Source organism: Pongo abelii, chromosome 5 (genome assembly GCF_028885655.2).
Source record: "Pongo abelii isolate AG06213 chromosome 5, NHGRI_mPonAbe1-v2.0_pri, whole genome shotgun sequence".
In the NCBI taxonomy this organism is placed as follows: Eukaryota; Metazoa; Chordata; class Mammalia; order Primates; family Hominidae; genus Pongo; species Pongo abelii.
In genome coordinates, this window is record NC_071990.2 from 54,355,944 (window position 1) to 54,383,906 (window position 27,963).

General features: G+C 40.0%; 1 protein-coding gene across 1 annotated transcript in view; it reads left to right on the forward strand.

The window, feature by feature from the left end:
• The window catches only part of LRRC1 (leucine rich repeat containing 1), a 128,771-nt gene that overhangs the window by 42,187 nt on the left and 58,621 nt on the right, over positions 1 to 27,963 (forward strand). The window contains exon 2 of the mRNA XM_002817017.6: positions 4,524 to 4,641. Within this exon, the coding sequence (XP_002817063.1) occupies positions 4,524 to 4,641 (118 nt within the window). The remainder of the gene's footprint in view (positions 1 to 4,523; positions 4,642 to 27,963) is intronic.

Consider the following 27,963-nt stretch of genomic DNA (forward strand, 5'->3'; position numbering starts at 1 on the left):
TAATAGCATTCTTTACATTAGTTGTTCTCCAGTTGAATCTGTAGCAATGGTTTATGTCTTCTGTATAGTACAGAGGAGAAGTTTGGGCAACTGGGGGACAATTGACTGATCCTTGGCCATATAATAATAAAAGGGGACACAGCTCTTCTAGGACTGAGATTTTCACTGTCCCTTTCTAAAAAGCAGAAGGGAAGTACTAACACTCTACCAAAAAAGAAGGAAAAGAATCTTGTCAGAAATGGAGAATGGGAGAACATTTAGCCAAATTAAAGGCTGTATCTACTAAAAGCAATGGTGGCTCTAAGAAGATGGGTGTAGCATAACAACCCGAGGCAATTTGGGTTCCTTTGCATATAATTGTACAGAATGTGCTCTAAGTGGGTTAGTGAGCTATAATCAAACATGGTAGAGTTGAAGAATGGTGTCTGTGTGTTCTGTCACATGGTTGCACTGCGCTGAGGCGTCCTGCCAAGACAGCTACAGGAATTGTTTTTCATGGGCTCTGGCTGATCTCAAAGGCAAGGCAGAAGGGTTTATAGCTTAGTGAGTTATTTTTCCTGACTCTCTAAGGAAGTTGAATATTTGAGAATTTAATACAGTTTCTTTGGCATTGTGTTGATCTTTGGATACCATATTAAGATCACATCAGGATAATGAGGGAAGGATTAAGGAATTACTGGTTTCATTTGGGATCATGTCAGATAGGGTTGTTTTTACATCTGGCATGTACTTCCCAAGTTGAATAAAGTAGTATTTGTGACAGGCTCTAGTGGCGGATGCTGGTAACATGCAGAACCAAACCTTAAATTTGCATGCTGTTAGGACTTCTGTTGGATGTGAGGATTTGTAGGTTATCGTTTCCACAGATGTAAAGCGAACTTATTATTCACTGTACATCTAAGTACCTTATTGACTTGATTTCTTGTCTTATTTCTGAATGGTCCCAGAATGTATGGAAATGGTGATGGGTTTTGTAGTTTTGCTATTATGCCTTTCCTAGAAAACAAAGTGAGCTTTTCATGCTTGAGTAAACACATTGATGTATTGTGAAACTGTCAGACTCTGAACAATTGGCATAAGCTCAGTTATTCAAATATGTGACTCTATTGAATGGCTTTTGTGCTGGCTGATGCTTTAGTTCAGCCAGTATAAAGACATTTCAATATCTTTCCTTAAGAAATTAAATCTCAACTGCATGAGTAAAGAAATGCAAAGGATTAGTCCTTTAGTTGAGCACTTTCCTCATTATCTTGTATAGCTAATTGGTAGCATTCATTTGCTGAGATTTATAGTTCATTTTATTTTTTTAAAAAATATGGTTTTTAAATTAAAAAGTCATTCATGCATTGTCACCTAACATAACTGCTTTTTTCTTCTTTGTTCTCTTCCTGTCAGTCCACATGCACACATGCTTTTTTAATGTAGTGTATCAGCAATTTTGTTTTCTTTTTTAGTTGTATTTGCATGGTAAATCTTTTTCAAGTTCTGTGGTCTTTATAATATTTATTTTTATTGTTGCATAATATTGAATTATTTAATAATATGCAATCATTTTTCTTATTTGAAATGTATGTTTTCTAGTTTTTTATTTTTACACATAATAGTGCAAAGATGTATTTGTGCATTATTTTCAGTTATGAGGACAGATGCCCGGAAGTATTTCAGTGGACTTGAAAAGATTTTTTCTTTTACGTATTGCTCAATTGCTTTCCAAGAGGCAATTGTATGATTATATAAATATACAATCTTTTTTACCAACAAAAAAAAGAAAGATAAAGTCTATTAAATGTTAGCATCCTACAAAATGAACATTTGGAGCATCCTGTAATCTTAGTAGAGACTTCTTCATTTGTAAATTCAATTTCTATTTTTAGCAGAGTAATGTATGCAAATAGTTTAAAAATCTAATAAGCTGTTTAGTGTGATAATGAAAAACAGCAGCCTCTTGCCTCCTTCCCCACTCCAGTTTCTGGCTTTTGACTATTTCTGCGAATGTTTGCCTCCATATTGCTAAATGACTTACTTTTGTGGCTTGATTTTTTTTCCTGTTTGAGTTATTTACAGAATTTCTTTTTACGGAACATGAGGCTTTAGTTCTTACAGTTTCTTTCCCATTCTCTCAATATTGACATAACATAAATTTTGTTTTACCAATATAGATATTATAATGTTTTGACTGTAAGTACGGTTCATAATCAAATTTTATATTATGATTATATATTATTTCACTTTATATTTTCCCTGGAATTAATAAGCCTCTTTCCTTTTGCTTGCTTTGTTTTCTTTATGCCTATTTCTAATTTATCACCAAACATTCTGAAAGAGTTGTAAATCTCCTTTGATACTTCCAAACATGTCAGATAATTCCTCAGGTGTGTTTTTATTTATTTTTTCAAAACTTCCCTCTGGAAGCTGTGATATTGCTGCAGTGTAGATGGGTTGCTCTTGGGGCCTGATATTCAAGCAACATCTTGGAATTCCCTTCATGATTTTATCCTGGGAATTTCCTTTGCCTTTCTCTGTTTTGTTGATTCTGTTTCCTGGATCTCAGGTTGTTTTTCTTTTAAGTTTACTTACATATTTTGATGGAGTCCTGAGAAAGGTGCGAGGAAACTAAACTTTTTGAGACCATGCGTGACTGAAATGTTTTTATTCTGTAATCATACTTAATTGATAGTTTGGCTGGGTATATAATTTTAGGTTGGGAATAATGATTTTTTTGGAATTTTGAAGGCGTTGCTTTATTGCCCTCTTACTTTCAAGGTTGCTTTTGAGTCCAGTGCCATTCTGATACCCAATTCTTTGTTAAGACCTTTTTCCTGTATTTCCTGTGCCTGGAAACTTTTAGAATCTAATTTCTGGAGTTCTAACATCTTATAGTATGCCTTGGTATGTACTTTTTTTTTCATTCATTTTATTGGTCGCATGGTGGGCCCTCTCAAACCAGAAAAAGCATGTCCTGCAGTTTCCTGTATTTCTCTCTTTGAACTACGAATTACTTTTTAGTACCTTGTGAACCGGTCCGTTAGTTTTCCTCTCTTTTTTTCTCCCACTTTCCAATCTTTTCGTCTTTTTATTCCACCTTCTGAGGACTCTACTAACTTTATTTTTCACCTCTTTTATGGGATTCTTTTATCAATGTTACAATGTTTTTCACTTTCTGAAAGCTTATTTCTAATTCTTCTAATTATGCTTTTTATGGTGTTGTGTTGCTTCATCTGTGATTTCTCTGAGGATATTAATTATTTTTTGGTTGAGGAATTATTTTTTCTGCTTCCTGCATCATGTTTGTTTCCTCTGTGGTGGGGGGGTATGTGTGTGTGTGTGTGTGTTTGTGTGCGCACACACACATTCTCTTTCTTGCATGTGGCAGTGGAGATCAGGTGAGGTGGGGCTGTTTGGAAGCTCCATGTGTTGGTGAGGCTTATAACCTGAAGCTTCTTTATAGGAAGATTAGTGTCTGCAAGTCTGTGCTCATGCCCAGGAGCTGGGATGCAGGGAGAAGAGAGGGTGGGATCTTAGTGACCAGGCTTTGTCTCAGTCCCCTGTTTTTAGCATGGTTATGTTACCCCCTGCCCTCAGCTGTGCTTAGCTGTGGTAGAACTTACCTCTTCTGGAGAGGAAATTTCCAGGCTCCTGCCTGGCTCTGCAGGGTAGAGAAGAGAATATGGCAGTTTAACTGTTCTTTATATAAATTTTCAATCAGTTCTCCTTTCCTTAGAGGTACCTGGACCTAGTTTCTTATTGGCTACTCGCCCCACAGGCTTAAATTTCAGCTTTGTTTCGATTTGTTTATTAGTTACCATTCATCCCTCTGTTTTCTAGCTTAAAGGATTTTGTTGCATATCTAGTTTGCTTTTTGTACTCTTTCATTTTTTGTCTTCATGGGCTTATTTCACATTATATTTATGTTCATGTGTATATAAATTCCTTTAGTGTCATTTTAATATAGTTTTTAAAAAGTATGGGGAAAGAGCACGTACTCAGTCTGCCATGGTTGATGGAAGTATCCAGTGCAGACTTTTTAGACTGGTCAAAAATATATTTTTTGCTTGCACACATTTGTGGGATATTTATTATACTTTCTGATATACAATAATTTCTTTAAAAAATGTCTTTTAAAAATATTTTAAAATTTAAATAATATTTTTAAAAGACATTTTTACATGTCTATTTAGCATTGCAGATTTAATGTCAATTTTCATAAGTCGATATTTCTGTCTACTGGATAGCTTAAAGGAGTGACTGTTCTTATTAAGTTGCTCATTAATTTTTAAAAATCTTTTATTTTGAAATAACTGTAGATTGAAAGGAAGTTCAAAATAGTACTGAGAGGTTCCTTATACCCAGTTTTTCCCAATGGTAACATCTTCACAACTACAGTACTGCCATCAAAGTTAGGAAATTGATGTTGCTACAACCTTCATTAGTTTTTAAAAGACATTGTTTTACATTTCATAGTAGTCCAAAAGTTTATGATACAAACATATGTGAAATCTATGTTAAACTCTTTTGTCTTTCAGCAATTTTTCCAGCTAGTCAAATTACGAAAGCTTGGACTTAGTGATAATGAAATTCAGCGGCTCCCTCCAGAAATAGCAAACTTCATGCAGCTGGTGGAACTAGATGTGTCTCGAAATGGTAAGAAGGATTCCACTTGGGTTGCCTATTTGTCTCTTCAGATGCTGGGGGTATTTTTAGTAAATATAGCTATGAGTGAGAACATGCGGTGTTTGGTTTTTTGTCCTTGTGATAGTTCGCTGAGAATGATGTTTTCCAGCTTCATCCATGTCCCGTATATAGCTAGATAAATATTACTGGAGTTGCTTTCCCTGATAGTTATTGGAAAACTGTATGATTCTTGGGGTGAAATTAATGCCATTTTTGAATAGGTCAGTTAACTTATAGGCATTTTCCAAAAAAAATTTCATAACAGAAGTTTTAGGAGACAGCTTTCTCCAAATAAGTTCAATCTGATTCCTAGAGTTAGAGAGTGGGCTGGGCAATCATTTAACCTTGTCCACTTATTTTGCTGAACATGATATTGAGGACTGGTGGCATGGTTTTTGTCCAGTGCTTGGGTGCTGCTGTGGCAAAGGAAACCTGCCCTGGAGAAGGGTTGGTTTCTCTTGGCTGTGTCTCAGTTGCTTGGTATGCTCTCCCTGTAGTGAACAGACCTGCTTGCGTTCAGGCATCTTCTGTCCCTAATTTGTTTCTAATTAGGCTGCTGGTGGTTTTGCCCACTTCAATTTGTGTGGTATATTTGTGAGTTTATTTTGATTTTCAGATCCCACTATTGATTCATTTTTATTGAACATTTGAATAGGGCATCCTAATAGATACCCCAATGGGATACTCAAATGCCTTTCATTTTTAAATGGGTACCTTGGTTTAACCCTCAGTTTTGTACCCCTTAGAGTGCTTCCCAAATGGGCTGGTACTGCTCCTTGTTATAGCATATTTGATTTATTAAATTAAAGTAGCAACTCCCAGTGGTCCTATCTAGCAATGGAATTCAGTTCTTGTAAGGACCCTGGTATAATTTCCTTAGGATAGTCTTGAACAAGGTCTGAATTATTTATTAAAAAGGTAATTCCTTTATTTCTCTCCTATTACATACCTGATTTATTTTGTGTTTTGCTTCTGTTTTCCTACAAAAATCTATAGGTATCTTCTGAATCGATTATCTTTATGTCTGTATATTTCAGTCTGATATTTTTGACAGAAACCCCAGGTCCCAGACATATAATTCGTCTGTGGATCATTGTTATAATACAGCAATGGTAATCAGTACTTGGTTGGAAATATGGTGAAGAAAAAAATGATTCCTCCTTTCCACCAACTTCTAATAGGTTTTAAATTGTTGTTATCTATTACATTCCATAAATTAGAAACTGTCTTCTAGTTTAGCCATGTGATCATGACATACTTTTATTTTGCATGAAAATTATTTCTTACTTTGAAGGTACTAGAAAAAGTAAAACAAAACTTTTTTTTGGGAGGGTGTCTTGTTTTAGAGTGGCTTATTTGGTTGCAGGGAACCCAGATCTACTTAGATAAAGTGGATTTGATTGTAAGGAAGGTGGGGTGGAATTAACATACATCAAAAGCAGTGGCACCAAGGTTGCATTTGACACTATCATGGGGGTTTCATGGCCTCTCTTTTCCAGTGTGTCCACTTCTGTTTGTGGGATCTCTGTTCTTCCCTCCTCACTGAACTGCTCTGTTGGAACTGGCTTGTCTTGGCCTCTTTTTGTGACTTCTCTTTACGTACAGTTTGGCTTTTGCCCCTGCTGCAGCATTTGTTTGCCAGTGAAGGATTTCTCAGTGAAGAGTGGTTGACCCAACTTATCTTTTTATGCCAGTCATAAGACATAGGGTACAGGTCAGATTACCAGCCACTCTAAAGGTTGGCTGCCCTGGGAGGTGGATGGCAACCAGTACAAAGCACAGCCCTGCCCCTCAGCACAGAAGTTGTTGATGAGCAGCTTCACTTACACTGGAGTGTGGGGTGGGGTGGGCATCTGGGGTCTGGCCAGGCCAGAATTGCCTCAGAAACTAGCCTGTATAATACTTTCCCAAGGTATATGTGATTGAAATGATTCTCTTGTCTTAGCAGTTATCTAAGTTATAAAGAATGACTAGCTATTAACTCTGCAAGGAAGCAGTGACTTTGTAAAATGGTCACAGAAGTCCCAAAATCTGAAGAAATACATAGCAATTTTGAAATGGGGATTAGAAATAAACAGAAATACTTAAGAAAGACGAAAAGTTTTGGCTCTGACTATTTGGGCGGAAGGAAACCATACAGCTCAAAAGTTCCCAGTCCCGTAATTAACTCTAATGGGATGCTCCGTGGGAAGTCAGCACTAGTCAGCTGCCAGTTTTACCAGTTCCCACATCAGCTCTTTTCAAACATTTGTAGCTGGAAAGAAGGGCTCCATGCATCTTCCCGTGTGTCCGCTTACCTTCCAGCACGTTGATAAAAGAAACTAGGCTTTCACTGAAGACAGTATCAGGACACAAAAATGTTTCTCCTCCTTGGGACACCTACCCTGCTTTTTGTTGTTGTTGTTGTGTTTTTTTACCCTCTCAGTTTCAGCCTTTCCTTCTGCAAGTGTTGGAGTTTTGTGAGGGATCCTGCAGAACGTTCACCTTCTTATCCAGCTCTCTTAGAAATGCCGAGACGGAGTTATCCATTCCCTTCCCTTCTTGGCCAAGGCCTGGCTCTGGCTCAGTAGCATTACGTGTGTGGTGGATGTGGGGGTAGAGGGGAAGACAGCATGGAAGGTTCGGGGCTTTCCTGGAGGTTATTAAAAGAAAGAATGAACCTGGGCTGGGTGCGGTGGCTCACGCCTGTAATCCCAGCACTTTGGGAGGCCAAGGCAGGGGGATCACGAGGTTAGGAGTTCGAGACCAGCCTGACCAACATGGTGAAACCCCAACTCTACTAAAAATACAAAAATTAACCAGGCTTGGTGGCACGCGCCTGTAATCCCAGCTACTCAGGAGGCTGGGGCAGGAGAATCGCTTGAACCCAGGAGGTGGAGGTTGCAGTGAGGCAAGATCACACCATTGCACTCCAGCCTAGGCGACAGAGCAAGATGCCGTCTCAAACAAACAAAAGAAAGAATAAATCTGTGCAGATGACAGAGCAGAAGAACAAGGTCACTATTTACTGTAACCAACAGGTATAGGGGTCTTAGGCCATTTCTTGGTCAAGCAGATCTCAGGATGCTTCCTCTCATTTTTTGGACAGATAAAATTATGTTAATCTGAATACCCTAGGCAACCGAGTAGGCAAATAAAAGTCACAAATCCTGCAGCTGGAGAGGCAGTGTGAGAACCTGACTTTGTACAGGTGCAGGCATTTGTGAGGTTTGCGGCTGGTACCTGGAGGCCTGTGTGGGCCTCTGGTCTTCTGTTGCCCCAGCTGGCGGTGCCCACTTTCTGATCAGAAGCTGTTCCTTTGGGTCCCTGCCCAGCCTCAGTGGTTTGTAGCAGGGTTATAACCAGGGCTGGCCAGTCATGATAGGACCTTCCTTAGTTCTTGATTTTGCATTGCTTTGACCATGGAGGAGAAGATCCATTGGGTTAATGCTTATCATACTTGAATGTGCAAGGAATTATCTGAGACTTTTGTTGAAATGAAGATTCTGATGCAGTAGGTCCAGAGTGGATCTGGAGATTCTGTATTGCTAAGAAGCTCCCAGGGCATGCCAACCCTGCTGGTCCCCAGCCACGCCAAGGAGAAGGATCTTAGACATCACCACCTGCAGGCTTGCTGCTAACTTTCCTTCAGCAGCTTCCTGTGGTTAGGAGCCCACATTCACTCCCCTCAGGCACCCCTGCACCCTCCCATGTGGAAGGTAGGAGATCTTCCGGCCATTCCTGGTTAAAGGGTAAGATGCTGGAGCTGACTTTAGCTCAAGTTTGCTTTGATTATAAAAGCAAAACTAGACCTTTCCAGATGTTTCCTTGCTCAAGTGAGGAGAAAACCCAGGTTTTGCGTTTCTCTTTAAAGACGTTTGTAAATGAAGAGAGAAGTTTTTACAGCCTCACTTTCTGCGCCAAGAAGAACTGCCAAGACCTTCAAACACTGACTTTTGTGGCTTTGTTTTCTGACATTTCAGGCGCAAAGTCAAGGGAATTGTGTGCTGTGCTGGAAAAGAGAAGCATGAGTTTAGGGAAAAAGAGGGCAGTGCTTATGGATTATCTAAGCTGCAAGAATTTATTTATTTTTTTTCTGAGGGACAAGTAGAGAGCCTTGGGATGAGCACAGTGCATATGGTCTCTTCCCCAGAATGACTAGATGTGCTCAGCAGAGAGGACCCTGGCTCACAGCCCTGGCTCTGCTGTCAGCACGCGTTCGACTTTGGGCAGGCCCCTTCTGATGCTGCTGGGCCTTGTTTTGCAGAGTGGGACAAGACCCTGCTCCTTGTATGAGCCCAGTGAGAGTCAAGGAAAGTGACACACTTCTCTTGTCTTAACTTGGTGGATATATTTTTTTTTAAACAGGCAAATGTCTAAAATATATATGAGAAAAAAAAAAAAACTAGGTGTTTCCCCTGGACATAGATTAAAGGATGATTGGAATATATGAACTAGATATCTGAATTTGCTGGTAACATTTTGTCTACAAAAAGTGTACAGACTTAGAATTAAGTTCTGCAGCAGTTTTCTGTGGTGAAATGCATATGCTTCAATGCTTGGACCTTGTATCTGTTTTCTCTGCTCACTGATTATTAGCTGCTTGAGGAAAATGACCTCTGATTATGTGAGAAGTGGTATTATCGCATAGTAGGATCTTGCTATTCAAGGATCTAGGGCAGACTTTCTTAATGCTTCATGATTCCTGCCTCAAGGGTTAGTAATTTGAATTTTATAGTCTATGCTGTAATTTGACTTACATCACAGTACTATGTCATTATCCATTTAGTTCAGTTTTCCCCAAAGTGTAAGGCGTATACTACCAGCACTGCTAGAGATGATTTTAACTGGTACTGCAAAACAGCAATTTTAAATTTTGAGTCATGGTGAGAAAGTTATCCTTTTATTTTCAATTTTATTCCTTTTGGATTGCATCTGTAAAATTTGATAACACTGTACTGTATTTGTTATATTTATCTTTTGTATCTAGTGGTGATAATAGCTTTGAATTCATGTTAGTGATTTAAAACAATTTTCTTCCTTTAAAAATCTCATCCAAATTTTAAAAGTCAGTTTAAAAGAATGAGGCAAATGATAAAGAATGCAGGGGCTACACCAGGATGGCAAAAATTGTGAAGGTGAAATAGAGATGGCTGAAGTTAAGGAAACACTTGTCAGTATTAGCATAATGTGCCAAAGAGGTCATGAATTTATTTCTTTTATGGGGCAAATAGAACTGCAGATAGAAAAAAACATGTCCAGAGACTGCATACCTTCACTAATTATTTCGTCAGCTTGAGTTAACAAGAACTTAAAGGTGAGATAGTTTTAGTACAATCATCACTAGCATCAGGACAGCACTGCAGACTAAGTGGACTGCCTACCAGTAGGGACATTGTCTCATCTAAAGCCTCTTCTAGAGGCTGGACTTTGAGTGCATGATTGGGTTAGTTGTCCTCTGTCCAACCACGAGATGCTGATCAATGTTTGGTCTATAGCTATGGATTTGTTTCATAAAATCTAAAACCAATCTCGAAGCCTGCTGAAATTATAGCATCAAATCGTGGTACTTTGTTTATGCCCTGAAAAGAACTCGTTCTGGCAAGTGGTAACTCTAGTGTGCCTAAAAGTCCTCCTACTTAGTTATGAACAATTAACCTTTTTTGTTTGTTTGTAATAACTGTATACACACACAGCAGAAGTGTGGTAGAAACAAGTTTTTACCCATGTGGACTTCAGACTTGCCACAATTAAGCCATTGTTCTCTCCTTTCTTGCGGCCTAATTTGGGCCCAAATTTAGCACTTTCTTTAGCAAACTGCCCCAGTGGCTGGACTTCATACATTACAGTAGGAGAGTTTTGTTGTCACTGTCATTGTTAAAATATCACAGGAGACATCCAGCAAAGGGAGCACGCCTCTGTGCTCACTGTACCTTAGGTTGTGCTGGCTGGGCAGTGTTGAGCTCAAAGCTTGCATTCTTGCTTTGCAAGTATATCCGCTTTCCCACTGTGAGCCTCCTCTCTGCCTTAACTTTTACCTTCTCTTTTGTTAGGAAGAAGAGTAAATGTAGAAGAATAAATTGCCTTCTACACACATTTTAATTTCAGATTATAATTACCTTTAAAGTGGGGGTGAAGAGGAATCAGGCTTCTGTGATGTTTTCTAATCATCTTTCCATTCTGCAAATTTCAGCGAGCATTGTTTAAAGATGAAGATATGGTTTCCATTTCAAACATTGAAAAAGTTGGAATAAACTTTACACATATGTCTCTTTTGATGAGTATATTTTACACTTTTTACCCATTTTCTTCTTGCCATTCCATAGTCCTTTTCTGCTCCCATCTGGAAGGGTCTTTTCGGTCTGCTTTCAGAGGGTCAAGTGGTCTTCCTTCCACTTGCTTTGTCAGAACATATATATGGAAGAGTAAACTACTGTTCCTCTTTATTCTGTTAATATTGTTAATATTCTGTAATCAGAAAAGTTATGACTGATGAATAAGTTGTAGGCTTACATAACTTTTTTTCTTTTACTCTTTTTTTTTTTTCCAAGACAGAGTTTTGCTCTTGTTGCCCAGGCTGGAGTGCAGTGGCGCCATCTTGGCTCATGGCAACCTCTGCCTCCTGGGTTCAAGTGATTCTCCTGCCTCAGTCTCCCGAGTAGCTGAGATTACAGGTGTGCGCCACCAAGCCTGGCTAATTTTGTGTTTTTAGTAGAGATGGGATTTCTTCATGTTGGTCAGGTTGGTCTCGAACTCCCCACCTCAGGTGATCCACCCACCTCGGCCTCCCAAAGTGCTGGGATTACAGGCATGAGCCACTGCGCCCGGCCTACGCTTTTTTTTTTTTTTCAATTAGCAGGTTTGTGATAGATCTGAGTTTGAGAACAACACCTTTGAATATGTTTTTTAAGTCAACAAGTTCTTCATTCAGTTACAGGTTCTCTAAATGTTTTGTCTATTTTAAATAGCTCCTTATCTTCCTACTCCATCCCTCCCTAGCTCATTCATTCACTTTATCCGTACATGCTACTCTCTGTGTTAGATCTTGACTTTTCTAAAACAATGGTGGATTTAACCGAACAGGCTAAGTTATGGAAGGAAAAATAATTGCAATGGTTTCTCCTGAAATAAAACAAAACCCTAACATATGGGATGACAGTTTCCACTCACTTTTTAATTAGGCAGTTTCTGTAGGTATCAGGTTGATGGTTTCCAGCCACAGTGCTCGCATCATTTTGATTTTGAGGCCATCCATTTTGTCATGTGAATCTGGCTGAGCCAAATGGTGCTAAGGCTCCAGGCAGCTGAAGGTTGGATGGCATCTTTTTGTCAGGATGGTAACACCAACATGCTCGCACCACTGCAAACAGTGCTCTCCTCTTACTGAGCTAGAAAAGACAAATCTTGGAAAGGGACTTGAGCCAAGAGGGAAAGAGGGAATGAAAAGCAGTACTAAGAACTGCAATTTGAGGATTAAATATAGAAATGATATGATTTTTAAATTAGCTTTATAAGTGTTGAATAAGTCCTTAATCTAACTAAGGTGTCAGCTCAAAGTGAATAATGAAAATGATTCTTAAAACCATAGTGGTGTGTGACTGTTGTCCCAGCTACTTGGGAAGCCAATTTGAGAGGATCACTTGAGTCCAGGAACTTGAGTTTACAATGAGCTATGATTATGCCACTGTACTCCAGACTGGGTGATAGAGCAAGTCCCTGTTTAAGAAAAAGAAAAACGATTCTGTATTCTTTTCAGTTTGAAAAAGCTTAAAACTCTGGCACTTTAAAAAATGCTTACAGTTAACAACTGTAGCTCATAATAAGATTTTTTTTTTTTTTTTTTTACTTCAAGCAGTATTTATTGAGTACTTACTAAATGTAAGGCTCTATGCTAAATTGTTCTATCCTTTAAGGAAATAACAAATAACTCTACAGGCACAATAGACAAATATAATGACTTATATTGTGGTATAAATGAAGTGCTCATTATGTTCGGAAAAGTGTCAGTAACTAGGACCAGTAGCAACTGATGTGAAAAAGACGTGAAAGAAGAAAAAGACATTTTTGATTAGATGTTGGTTACAAGCAGTATAACAGTTCTTATACTTTGGTAGCAAATTTAGAGGGAGTCAATGAGTGAATTTCTCAGTTGGGTTGTCATTTGTTGTTTGTTAGAAATTTATTTCAAATGTTTGTTGTAGCTTTATGTAGTCAACAATATCATTAAAAATGCAAGTATCTTAGTGCTTCTCTGTGAACTATTCACTGAAAATTTTAAGGTTCATCAAAAAATCAAAGAACATAATAACTAAAACTCAGTGCATAATAATAACAAAGCTATATGAATTGTCATGGGATTCCTTCTCTTTTTATTATATAGCTGATACTGTGTTGCAAAGGGTTTGCTTTGCTAGGTGAAATGTTAAGCTCTGTGCATTAGCATAGACTATTGATTTAAAAATCTCAGTGGCTTAACACGGTGAGGAATTTTATTGCTGTTCTGTTTACAGTTTAGAGTGTGTGTGCTTATTACCTTGGGGAAGTAGGTGGTAAGAGGCTGTGCTCCATACAGTCTTTCAGGGATCCAGGCTTCTTTCTTCTTGTAATGTCACATCTTTATTCAACTAGTGGCCACAAAGTCTTTATGGGAGGGGAAGAAAACGGAGAATTGCATCTAGGAAATTTTTACAAACTATGCCAACAAGGTAGTGTACACAATTTCTATCAACATTCTATGGCCAGTTTTATGCCCCTGACTTAATTGAATGCAGCTGGGAAATTCAGTTAGCTAGAAGAGGAGAAGAAATATGACCATTGATGACCACTAGATCATCTGCTACACCTGGCACTTAATTGAATGCTGGAATTGTGTGGTTTTATGCCACTGATCACACTCAAGCCTAGTTTATTAGATGTCTCCAGGGAAACAGAACTAATAGGACACACACACACACACACACACATATATGTGAATATATATATATGTAAATCATATATATATAAATCATATATATATATATGAATCCATTCCTAATAAATCTCTCTGTCTGAGACAGATTTATTAGGAATTAATTCATATAGTTATGGGGACTGAGAAATTCCAGGATTTGCCTTCCAAAGGAAAGCCAGTGGTGTAATTCCAGTCTGAGTCTGAAGGCCTGAGAACCAGGGAAGCCAGGGATGGAAATTCCAATAGAAAGGCAGGAGAAGATGATGTTCTAGCTCAAACAGGCAAGCATGAAGCAAAAAGGGGCAAATTCCTCCTTCTTCCATCGTCTGTTCCATTCAGGTCCTGAGCAGATTGGATGATGCCCACTATATTGGGGAGGGCAGTCTACTTTATTGAGTCTAACCAATTCAAATGCTTATCTCATCCAGGAACACCCTCACAGATACACCTAGAAATAAATACTGTTCTAATTTGGCATCCTGTGGTGCAGTGAAATTAACACATAAAAGTAACCATCACACCTAGTAAACATAGACACCACAGACACACACACATGCACACACACACATACACACACACAATCTCATTGCACTTTCACAACTTCCTAGTGAGTAACATGTTTATAGGAAACTCAGATGCCTGTCCAAAGAGGACAGGGTAGCCTGCCTTCCCACAACTGCACATAAATTCATAAACCTAGACATAAGTTAACATGATTGATGGCCACTGGTAAGTTAATAGTTAGCATAAAAACTATGCAAGTGTTTGCGACTTTTTTATTTGAAGTTTTAAAAACTACATTCTTAAAAAATATGTTTTAGAAACTAGAGGTTTATGTTTGAGGAATCCTTGAAGTACTTCGCTTTAGGCAATATGTCGTCATTTTAAGTGTGTAAGTCCAGGGATCACTACCTTGGACAAATTGCTTAATCTCTCTCTGCCTCAGTTTATTCATATGTAAAATGATTTTAATAGCACCTACTGTATAGAGGTGTTTTTGACTCTTAAAAGAGGCTGTGCATGTAAATAACTCCACTAAATTAGAAGTATGCTTTTTGTTAGAAAAATTAACATAAACAACTTAGAATAGTGCCTTGCATAGAATGAACACTCCGTATAGGTGCTGTAATTCTATCATCTTCATTTTGGATCATGAAAATCTGAACTAAGACTGTGAGAGGACTGTCCAAATAAGAATACAGGGTGGGTGTGAGGACACAAGCAGGCATGAGGGATAGAGTGATACAGGTGAGGTTTCGGCTCAAGACGGCTTCTAGATACTGTGCACCCATATGCCAGCCATTGTCCTGCTTCACCACATGTGTCATTTAATCCACACACTAATTCTATGAGGTGTGGCTATTAGCATCTCAGGGACGGCTGATGAAGAAACTGAGGCTTAAAGAAGTTGTCATGTGCCCCAAATCATACTCCTAGTTAGTGATGGACCTGAGATAAGGAACCCAGGAGGAGAGGTGCTTTTCATTGTTTTTGGAGTTTATTGAAGATAATGAGGGCAGAGCTGATAGTTATTTTGAGAGGAAGTATGGACAGTGTATAGACTAGTTACCCTCTGAATTTGAAGATAAAAACTGGAAAAAGTGATCCTAAGACATTTAAACTTGCAAAAAAAACCCCATAAAACTACTAGTGAATAAGTTCAACCACCTGTAGAAATGGCCCACCCTAAGAGGTGGTATCTTTGTCTGTTTAGGCTGCTATTACAAAATGCCTTAGACTGGATAATTTATAAACAAGAGAAATGTATTGCTCACAGTTCTGTAGGCTGGGAAGTCCAAGATCCAGGTGCTGGCAGATTCAGCGTCTCATGAATACTTGTTCTCTGCATCAAAGATGGTGCCTTGTTGCCATGTCCTCACATTGTGGAAGGGACAGGGGAGCTCGTATTACCCCCCTCTATTTTCTTTTTATTGTTCCATCTTCCTCTAGTTGAGTGTCTTTTATAAAGGCACTAATCCCATTCATGAGGGCAGAGTCCTCCTGACTTACTTCCCAAAGGCTGTACCTTTTAATAGTATCACATTGGGCATTAGTTTTGAACAGGTGAATTTGGGGAATACCAACATTCAGGTGGTATTACATAAAAGGTGGTTCATAAATTTTTTTTTTTTTTTTTTTTTTTTTGAGACGAAGTTTCGCTCTGTTGCCCAGGCTGGAGCTCAATGGTGTGATCTCGGCTCACTGCAACCTCTGCCTCCCGGGTTCAAGTGATTCTCCTGCCTCAGCCTCCTGAATAGCTGGGATTACAGGTGCTCACCACCATGCCCAGCTAATTTTTGTATATTTAGTAGAGACTGGGTTTCACCATGTTGACCAGGCTGGTCTTCAACTCCTGACCTCAGGTTATCCACCTGCCTCGGCCTCCCAAAGTGCTGGGATTACAGGCGTGAGCCACCGCGCCCAGCGTGTAAATCTTTTATGGCTAGAAATGTGGTATCATCCCATAAAAAGTAGAAGAGCTTTCTCAGAAAGATCTGACATAACATTTCTAAGGTAACTGTTGTGCTGTCTTGGCAAAAGGTTGAAGCATTGCCAGAAGTGTAGTGATAATCAGGAAAGACAAATACGAGGAATGTATTGGTTTTACCTTTGAAGGAAAAGTAAAGAGATTTGATAACATGAGTGTCCTAGGTCCCTTGGAAGCAGGTGTAGCTCTCTTCTATGGAGATGACTTTGTCCATCTCTGATTATTGATGATGAAAATCATCCCATGATCCTTTCTCAGGGTGTGGATATTCACTAAGCACTGTGATGGGGCATCTAATTTTCTGATATGGGTGCTGAGGAGAGGTGATACGCTAACGTGATGACATCAGTACCTAGTTCCATTAGCATTCACACTGGTCACAAGGAAATTTTCTTAGTGTGGCACATTTCCATAGTCATATCTTCTCTGGGCAAACCGACTGAGCTGGCAACTGGTTAACTCTGACCTGGTTAGCCACGAAGTTTTGTCTCACTGGTGGTGTACTACTACACGAGGCTCTGCTTCAAGCAGCCAATAAGCTTCCCTCTTTGAAGTTCCTCTTTGCAATATAGAGTAGCGTTAATTCAGCAGGTTTCCTTGTTTTAACTTGGTATCAAACGAAGTGAGTTAAATTTGACCTATCCCTGAGAAGACTAAGAAGAGCACTCCAAGAAGGGTAGAGAAATCAGTTATTAGGATCATTTATTTTCTGGTTTATGTTCTTTAAAGTACATGTTCCTTGTTGAGAATTAGTAGTGAAATATAAAGAAACATTGTTGAAAAGCAAAGAGAACTGTGTGAATCCTTCTCATCAACATATTTATTGGGTACTTACTGTGTACCAGGTATGAGGCTAAGTACTTCATATGTATTATATTATCTCATTTAATCTTCAAACTGTCTCCAAGAAATAAGCTTGCCATCTCCTTTTTACAGGTGACAAAACTGAGTCTCAGGTTAGAAACTTTGATTGTGTGACTCATGAGTAGTAGAACTGGTATTTGGTCTCAAGTTTGTTGAACTCTAAAATCATAATTCTGTCTCCCCAGTATAAAAACATTTATATCCCACTACCCAGAAATAATCATTAACATTTTTGTACATTTTATTTATCTTTTTCTCTTTTCATTTCTGTTTTCTAAAATTGGGATCATTTAACAAATAGATATTCGTATCTTGCTTTTTATTCACTTAACATAGGTTGTAAGCATTTGTCATGCCATTGTTTGCACTTAAGCACAAGTTTTTTAAAAAGGCAGATTAATCAATAACTTTTGCCTTTTCTATAACATGAACATCAACAGGAAGCTATTAGGTTTCAAAGGTAAGGTTGGTGTATGGTAGATAATCGACAAGACGGGGATTTCCAGAAGGTTGTGATAAGTTAAAAGTCAGCCAGACGGAGTGAAGAAAGAGGTGAGTAAGCAGTTTCGAAGTCTTTACCTGATTTGGGCTTCCTGTGTTGAAATAAGTCAGGGAGGCAGGTACCCCCAGGGCCATGTAGGTACAGAGGGAAAGAATGTGGGCAGAGGCAGGCCAAACAAATGTGCAGCTTTTAAAAGATACTCTGAAGCAATCAGGCCTGTATTTATGTAACAAAACACTCTGCTTGTAGAGGTGCTTGGTGAAAGTATTATACCATGAACATTAACAGTTGATGTCTTGAAGTATTTGATCTTTGTTTTACAAAATGTTAAAGAACAAGCCTTCCATTCAGCGAGTGAATGAATGAGTGCTGGGTTAAGATGAACAAGTGGGTCTGAGCAAATTAGGCAAAACTGGGAGGTTGAGTGCCAGTAACTCAACACAGGCCCAACACAAAAGGCAGCCCAGAGCCAGTGGGGAAACCTAAGTAACGCCAGAGAGGCTGAGGAGGACTGAGGTCTCTCTGCAGAGGCCAAAACAAAGTTGGCACAGCAGCAAGCACCTCGGGGACCTGAGGGAGTCTTTGGAATTTCCTGCTTCCTCATCTTACATTGAATGTGCTGCCTGTATTGTGGTATGCCTGTTTACCTGGGTAGGAACTGATGGGCCACAGCATGGCAAGGACCTGTGCCCATTTGACATTAGCCATAAGTGGAGTCAAATGCCATGGAAACGTGCTTTATCACAATCACAGGGAGCACCTTTGCTTTAAGAAGGCCTTCCTTACCCCACCCCAGCCCCCTTTTAGGTCCTTGCTCTATTCAGGAGCTGTGCATTATGTCATTGGAGAAGATAAATTCCTTCTGCTCTTCCTCCTGATCAGGGCCCTGCCTTTGGGTCTTGTCTCAATCTAGTCAGCCTTCAGGTTTGACCAATTGGAGCATGGTAAAGAAGTCTCCTTTTTGGAGCTCATTGGCATCTTCTGAGCAGATGCTTTGGTCTTCTGGAGCCCTTTCTCACTGCCAGTTGAGTTTATTCTTATCTCCAAAACCCTTCTTGACTGTGCTAGCAACTGTGCTGTCCTTTCTTAGTGATCCAAATTGAAAGAGATAAACTCAAAGAAATGTTCTAAATAAAGGCCGCATATTTCATTATGAATAGCGCAGCAAGCAGTAGTGAAAGTCTTGGCAACAGTGTATGCTTCATTGTGATAAGGGACGTAGGGACAGGAACGAATTTTTAGAATGAGTTTTTATTCTTTCATGAACATTTAACCAGTGCCATGAATTTGGGTTCTGTGCTAGAAGCTAGAGATAAATCAGTTTAGCAGTGGCTCTTGAGGGATTTAGGCCAGAAGGCTGGAAGGACCAAGTCCATCCCTGATGACACAGGACAGTGTGGAAAGTCCTGTCTCAGAGGTATGCCTGAAGGAACTGGGAGATTGTGGGGCATGCTCCATCATTTTGGGGGAAGTAAGCAGTATCAAAAAGACTTCCTGGGAAACATGACACTTAGGCTCTGAGCGGCAAGATGCAGATAGAGACAAATAAGTGTGAGAAGGTCATTTCTGGGCAGGTGAAATAGCATGAATGTGTGTCTGAAGGTTTGAAATAGCATGATGAATTTGGGGAAATGCAAGAGATTACTGGAGCCAATGGAAAGAGATGAAGCTAGAGAGGGAGATGACAGCAAGATCACAAAAGGCCTGTGTGTTTGCTAAGGAATATTTTTTTGAAAGCTGTGGGGAGTCATGAAAGGGTTTCAGGCAGAGGAATGGCTCACATATCACCCTGGCCCTAGCAGGGAGCATGTAGTCAATTAAGGACAGCCTGGATGTGGGAGGCCAGGCATCTATGTCAGGGGTGGAGGGCCTTGAGAGGGGATCAGTAGAAGAGAAGATCTTGGACCAGGCATGAGGACAACTAGCTGGTAGCTTGCTGGAGCGGGAGGGAGAGGTTTTGGGTCTGGGTAAGTTCCCACTTCCCACCACAGGTAAGATGGGAGAGGCTGAAGAAATGATCAGGTCTGAGGGGAAAAGATGAGTTTATCTGTGGACATGTGGAGGGTGAGATGCCGTTGGGGTATCTAGATGGAGCTGTTCAGTAGGCAGATGAATATAAAGTTCTGAGGCTCAGGGGAGAAACTTTAGTATGAGATACAGGTTTGAGAGTCATCCATCTGTCGGTGATGGTTCAAGCCACAGGTATGAATGAAGTCAGTCAGGGAGAGGACATGGAATTGGAAAGGCAGATGAGCTTGCAGAATATCTCTGCTCAAGGGAAAGCAGAGGAAGAGGGGCCCTTGTAAGATTCTGAGAAGGAACAGCGGGAAGACTGGTCAGCAGTGGGGACTGGTAGTGTGGGAGCCAAGCAACAGGATGACAGAGCAGAGGTCATCACGTTAAACCTTATGGAGGTGACTGATTGCATGGGCTGGAGCTAGTGTGCAGATTAATGGATGAAGCGTTGTCATTGATGAAACTGCCCAGGCATAACCTATAGAAAGGCAGAACCTTGGGAAGCACCATTGTTAAAGGACTGGTGAAAAGAAACTTGAGTAAGAAACTGGGAAGCAACAGGCAGGGAAACAAAGAAATTCTCGAGAGCTTTTATGATAGAACTTAAGGCAGGGCAGCACATTCAGAAGGGCTGTGGTGTAAAATGGGGCAGACTAGTCAATAAACATGCACTGAAAAGTTTCCATTGGATCTGGCATTTGGGAGGTCATCTGTGACACCAAAGACAGTGTCAAAAGTGGTTCACAGCACACATTGCTTGTTGTTTTATGCTTTTTCCCTTGACTCTTTTTGAAAGGTCAGAGGAAGGCTTGAAACATATCCACAATTACCTTGAGGAAACAGCAGCAATCACTGTTTCCTGCTGGATCTGCCAGTTCTAAGGGGTGTGAGCAATTATGCTGGTGGTATGTGTCTTGGACAGCTAACAATGATATAATTAATGGAGGAATTTCATAACACTCTGCTCATAATGTGTACGTGTTTGATCAGCATCTGGCATGGGTGTAAGCCATCCAGGCATTGCTGTTGCCACTGCAAGGCAGACCCAGTAGGCAAAAGGTGGGAGTAGCTAGTCCCCAATTATCTCCTTCTGGAGTCTGGTCATTGGCCATGGTTAGGACCAAGGTGGGCTCTGGCCATTGCAGGTGTGTTATTCCATGTTAAGTGTTGAGAACCACAGGCAGTTAGTAGTCCCTCCTTCTAAGACTCTAATAATTGCATTTATCTCATTGTGTTTCCAAGTTTATTTCACTTTGGGATTTTTTTTTTAATTATAAAAGCAATATATGGTCATTAGAAAAAGTCAATGGAGGCAAGTAAAAGAAAAGGCAACAGACTGCCCTTCCCACTTCCAGACTCTCCCTGCCCTGGTGGAGGGTTGCCAATGTTGGTGTCACACTGTATTGGGCTTATTTTTATGATAACCCTCTCCCGCTCTGTGTTATGAGATCATAGTGGCCGGAGACTGTCCCTCTTGTATTCATCTTTGCCTCCTTACCTTCTGCCACATGGCCTGACATAAATAATCAGGGCCCATCATATATCAGTTGCTTAAATAATCAGATAAATGAACGAATGAGTGAATGGAGTGATTTTTTAGGCTTTGCCCTTGGGACCATTGTTTCCATCCCTTTCATTGTAATTTTAGAGATAAACTGGATACAAGAGGAGAGCACCATTTTTGTCACTTTTTGATTTGTAGGAATGCTTATTATATGGATGGTGCTGTGTGACAAGGTATGGGGTTTACAGCCCCTTTATCCTGCTAGAGGCACAGATTTATTGAATTATGTAGATAAAGTTAATCTTATTTAGAAACTGGTAGATGACTGGCAGAGAATAAATCAGAGATGATGGGCTTAGCACTTCCATGGAATTATGAGATGTGATATTTGTAATATATTTTAAGTTTTTAAAATGCCTCTTTTAAAGAACTTAAAATGTATTATAAATATCACATCTTTTAATTAGTTCTTGTATTACTTCTATACAGTCTAGAAACTTACTATGCACTCTCTGCATGTCAGGCACTGGGATATCATCACAAGTATAGCAGAAGGAAGATTCTTGGCTAAGAGAGGACAAAACACGGTCATATCCCCAGAAACATTCAAACCATGTGGACAAAGCTGCCTCTGTAGGTTTGAAAGGGAAGATAGAGAAAAATATCTTGAAGGTCAGCACAGAGAAAGGGGACATTCAGGAATGATGGAAGCAAGAATTATTTTTACTTAGATTTTGGATTATGGCCTGTTTTCCTTCACTTGGAGCAGTTGTTTCTCCCAAGTGGGCTCTGGAACCACCTATGTAGAATTCTTATTAAAATTGCATTTTTCTACCTCCTAAGGAATATGCAATCCAAATTTCCAGAGTAGGAACCCAGGAGTCTGCATTTTAATCTTTAAGAAAATTCGTACAACTCTAAATTGCAACTAGGAGCCATTCATAAAATAGCACGACAGAACCTAAACATTTCCTGACTGGGTCAAGACCCTAAACAGCGTTTAGACTGAAAGGATGTCTTTACGTTATGATCTTTTTCAGATAAGTCCATCGAACAATGGCTTTCCTACGTCCAGAAAATTATTTTTGCCCAGTTCAAAATTCAAGCATCTATTATAATGACCTGGATTACCAGGCCATTGTGACACCAACATTGGCATCCTTCTGCCAGGGCAGGGAGAGTCTGGAAATAGGAGGGGCAGGTTGTTGACTTTTCCTTTACTTGTTTCTATTGACTTTTTGTAATGACTATATATTGCTTTATAATTAAAAAAAAATCCCAGAGTGAAATAGACTTGGAAACACGATGGGATAAATGCAATATTACAATCTTAGAGGGAGGGAACACTGTCTGTCTGTGGTCCTCAACACTTAACATGGAATAACAGGCTTGAAGTGGCCAGAGCCCATGCTGGTCACAACCATAGCCAATGACCAAGAGAAAACTGGTGACTGGTTACTGCCACCTCAGCAAAAGCTAACATTCCACCTTCTCTCTCCCTTTCACCCTAAATTTGGTTGACAGTGTCTGTGAGAATTGCTTTAGGACATAGAAATTGATCCAGTATGCCACAGTATATCATTTTCAGAGATTCAGCTGAAACACACTATATATTTTATCCTGATTCTCAGTCTTGAATTTTCTATAATCTGTAAGACAGTACTGGTTCTGCAAAATTTTCTCATAACAGTACGTCATAAGCACCACTCATTATAATTCTAAAAAAGGACTGAAACATTCATTCAATGGCAGAGCCAGAAGAATATATGTGCATGCTTCATTGATGAATACTTTGAAGGGGATAATACCAATTTCAAAGTGTAAGTTCTGATACGTTTCCTTTTATGAAGTTTAAATGTATTAGAAATATTTTACCTTTTCATCTGTCAGTTGACAACTTATAATTTTTAAGCTCTTAAGCTCTTTACGGTATTTCTTTGAAAAATGTGAACATGTTTTTGAGTTCTTTTTAGAATGCTTTTTGTACTCCATTTTCTGGTTTAATCTCTTTTTTAAAGGGTTACTTTTGAAAAGATGTACTTGTATTATAGTAGAAGTAGAATTGATTTTTTAAAATCAATTTTATTTCAAAATGAGAAGGCAGTTAAATTAGATCCAAACAGTCCCGCTTTTCATCCATTTCCCACCACCTCCTTTCCCCATCCGCAACTAAACAAAACAGCTTTCTCTTGTCACATTGCTATTGTTACTTCCCATTGGAGGCAGTTTAAGAAAGCCTTCAGTGCAGGCTCTAAAGGTTGGATCTGCTTCAATGTAAGAGCAGAAATAGCTTTATTATGGGGGTGAAGTGTGGATGGGAGCCATGAGTAATTGTCAGATACCACACTAAAATGGGCAGGGCAACATGGACGGAGCTGGAGGCCACTATCCTATGGGAATTAACGCAGGAACAGAAACCCAGATAATGCATGTTCTCACTTATAAGTGGGAGCTGAACACTGAGAACACATGGACACAAAGAAGGGAACGATACACACTAGGGCCGCTTTTAGGGTGGCGGGTGAGAGAAGGGTTGAGGATTGAAAAACTGCCTATTGGGTATTATTATGCTGATTACCTGGTACACCAAATTCCTGTGACACACAATTTACCCATGTAACGAATTTGCATGTATACCTTTTGAACCTAAAATAGAAGTTAAAAAGAAAAATAAAATAAAATGGCCAGGTCCTCATTGGCAGTGGTTCTGAACTGCATGTTAGATTCACCTACCTGCATGTAGGTGTTGTTGTTATTGTCCTTGAACAATGCCCGAGTCCTACCCCAGGCTGACTTTTCCAATTCTCAGGTGATGGTGGTCCCAGTCGATTTTGATCTCAGCTGGAGCTGAGAACCACTAAAGTTAAATCCCTCAGTGTTTTTTAGAGGTTGCCATTAGACCTCCTTTATCTGAATCTCTAGCAATGCTGGGTTAAAGTGTAAATTCCTTCTCGTCATCCTAGATCTGCTGAATCAGTCGCTGGGAGTGGGACCAGACCATTCTTTAAGCGGGTCAGATGATTCTTTTGTGCTCTGAAGTTTGAGAATCCCCAGCCTCTGGGATACCCAGTGGTTATATTAAACCTGGATTAGGGATGTGCTTTGGAAAACAGTGGTGAGACTATTGAGAATCAGTGTTCTAGCTCATTTATCTAGGCCAAAGGTCTTCTCCTGCCCTTCTGGAAAAGTGTGTTCACTCCTGGCCCTGCACCCTCCTCTCACCTACTCTGTGTGTTACCCAGAGAAGGTTTTTTGGGTCTGAACGACTCATTCAGCCTGTGGCTGAGTCTCTAATTGACAAACACTATGGTTTGGGCGTGTGAGAGGAGAACACATAGTAGGATGTCTATCCCAGCTGACAAGAATCATAGATCCTATTTGGAAAGATAAGTGTTGCTTAGAAAGGCAGCACAGAGGGATGGAAGCTGGTAGCATTGAATTCATGCCGAAAGAGTGAGCCTGACCATAGAGGCTTATTTGCCATTCAGGGGAGGAAAAGATTCCCATGGCCTAAGGAAGGTGGAGAAGACTTCGGAGAAAGTTAAAGACTTCATTTCTGGATCAAAGCATTCATCCATTGGAAGACTCCATTTCTCTAGAGAATTTTGGTATGAACATACCAGTAGTTGTAATTTTGGCCATATTAAATGGGAATGATTAAAATCAGCTGTAATGTTGAGTGAAAGATACGTATCAGATGAATACAACTTTTTTCCCCTCATTTTTGATATTTGATTGCTGTGTTCTTGAAGTAGCCATTAACATGAATCGTGTGTGTGTGTGTGTGTATGTGTGTATGTTTATGTATATAGTTTTGAAAGAAGAGTAAGTAAAAAGTGCCAAACTGTCTACATTTTTTTCTGCACATTATCCCATATGAAACCTAACATTTAATATTCTGGAATTCACCTTTACTTTGTGTGTGTGTGAATCAGCATCTTGTACCCCAAGACGTGTTTGTGTTTATTTAAGCCAACTCTGTGTGGGAGGAAAAGCTGAGGTATAAGGGTTATTTTGGTAATTGTGGCTTTAGGTGAAAACCTTTTTGATTAGGAAAAATTTCTGCCAGTGCAAGTACCAAGAATTGTGCAAAATAAAATTTTACAAAGGGCATCTCTCTTTCCTGCCTACCCTTCTGTACCATCAAGAGACCCATGCTGCTCAGCCTGCATATGCTCTGGAAAGGCTGCTTGGAATTATGGCTTTGTCTACAAGGCTGGCTGCCTCCTCAGTGAGCCTGTGGTGGTTGGAATAATATGATAAATGGGATGCATTTGAAAAAAATTCTCCATTTAACATTTTTTTTCCCCTGCACACCCGGAACAACAGCTGTGGTAGCAAATGCAGACTTGGCTCATGGATTCATATTTAGTCTTGTTTGACAATTCCAGATATTTTTAAGCAGGATTGAGTCAGGCAGCCCACAGCACGGCATTCAAACTGTCTTAATCAGCCAGCCTGTTTGGCACACAAGGACTTTGTTTTATCCTAGTAGTAAATAATTCTAAATCAAGCAATATGATGTACTGAATGTACCCAAAGTCGCAGCATTCAGTATTTTACTACAGCCTGTCAGCATCTCTTTTTACATGCTTGTTCTGTTCACTGCTAGTTGTTTTATTCATTATAGCTTTTGAATTCCATCCTTGGCCAGGTCTGTATTCATGGTTTTCATACATAATAGGATCCTATGTTTTCTGCCCTGTGGCCCTTCCTCCCTGCCCTCCTCCCTTTACATAGCATTGCCAAGTAGATGCAGTGTTCATTTTTGCCCAGAAGGGTTTCCTATTGTGACACCTCATTTCCTTCTTAAGATCATGGGATTTTGTCGTTTGCCTCTTCTGTGGATGAGTGAATCTCATCTCAAGAGCCTGTTCTCGATGTATGGGGTTTCTTACACTGTTCCAGATCTTCCGCTCCCAGGCTCTTCTTCATCTCTCCACGTAGATAGGTCTCTGGAGTCTTCATGTTCAAGCCCTCCCTTCAGCTCTGTGGCTGTCCTTGCTGCCTTCTGAAGAAGGACTTTGTTTGTCTTGTCTACCTCTCTGCTAGCTCCTCAGATTTTCCAGATAAGTCATACCCGAAAACATCAGAATGAACTTTCCCTTGACCTTGGTATTCTCCTCAAGCTATTCACCCTTTTTCTCTTCTGGTTGCCAGGCTTTTTGAAGGTATACTGTACCCCATGTTCTCAGATGTGGAGATTTAACAGAACAGTGTAATTTTTTTAATGGGATCTGACACAGGATTGCTAACTCTTTATTTTGATAATAAAAACATATCACCGTCATTTAGTAAAAGACAAAGATTTCCAACCCACTAGTCAGGATATAATCTCAGATTAAACAACAGTCCTTTTAAGTAAATAAATTCAGCTTTATTATCAGAAAACCTTTCTCTCCACTTCTTTCATTTTGCCAACTATGAATACTGTGTCTCCGACTAGAATTTGACAACTACTGTGCATGCTCACTCTGCCTCCTCTTTATCCACTGCCTTCTCAATCTTTGTATTAATAGTTTGGCGTCCCCTCAAACCACTCTGCCCTTGTCTTCTCAAAGATGACCACGGATTCCTGACAGCCAGGCCCACGTCTGTCTTACCTGTTGTGTTGCCACAATGATCCCCCCTCTGGGTGACTCTGCTCTTTTGACTTCTGGGACTACTCTGCAGTTCTCTTCCCCTCTGCCTCCTGGGTCTCCACAGAAGCCTGTGTCTTGTTCCCCTCCTCATAACAGCAGGTTCACTTCCCTGCAAACTTGCTTCCTCTCTCCCCACACTGCTCATCCACCCCCATCTCTGTGTAAAATGAGTACCAAATTGTATCTTGGAACCTCAGGCTTTGTTTCTGACTCCTCATTTTGTCTCTCCATATGCATTCCTCCAGCATTTTTGACTCCTGCAATGTGTCTGGAGCTGATCAAATCTGACTTCAGACCCTCAACTGCTACTTTGCAGTCTTCCTCGGCCACGAGGCAGATGGCTGGAATTTCAGAGCCCTGCTCTTTCACATGTCAGCAGAATGACCTTGGACAATTTATTGAATGTTTCCAAGCCTGCTTCTGCATCTGTTAATGGGACTCCTGCTATCTATCTCAATACTTGTGGCAAAGATTAGAGAGAATGCATGCAAAATGCCAGTCATGATACCTGGTACATAACAGGCCCTCAAAAATGGCAGCTCTTCTTGTGTGGAGTTATATAGTCAAAGAGGGCTTGGAGGGAAGTAATTCATTCCCCTTTGCACTTTTCCTGTTCTGAGCCTGTCCTCTGCTGTTTCTCCCAGTGCCTAGGACTTACCACTTATGTCTAAAGTGGCAGTGACACCAGCTGTCAGGTGACTAATTTTAACAAAGCCTTCCTTGAGCAATGGATAGTTGAAAAGCAATTCCAAATTTTCATTGGAAATAGAAATATTGTGCTTAAAAAATATAAAGTGTCCATATGGCTGAAAGGAGGCGATTGCGTGTGCACTCTTGATACCACGGCAGCCAGCTGGAGCACAGACGCCAGCTCAGCATCGGCCAGGATGAGCCATAGTGCACATTTTCTTAGCAGGAGTTGCTGTAGCATTTTGAGAATTCAGTGTGCTAACAAGAATATTAATCTGCTGTAATAATTCCTCTCCTCTCATAGTAGAGGACAGTGTTGTATGGGAAGAAGATCAAGTTCTATGTAATCTTGCTTTTGCATTATACATAGCACTTTAATATTGGTAAATATAGAAGGTGATCAATACAGATGTTAATAGTTTACATGAGAAGCATGAGAAGGAAAACCTAAGTGGGCTTACCTGTGGGTCACATCTTATATATTTTCTCCTTAAACACTCAAGACACAAACGTAATTAGACTCAAATGGGGAAATTGTTTATCTTGAGCAAGTCCCAAGGTGACGTAAAGAATGTCTGTGCAGAAGGTTATTAGTCTTTGATATCTACATGCAATTGCTGATTCCTGTTAGGGTTGCCTCTGCCTCTGGACCTCTTG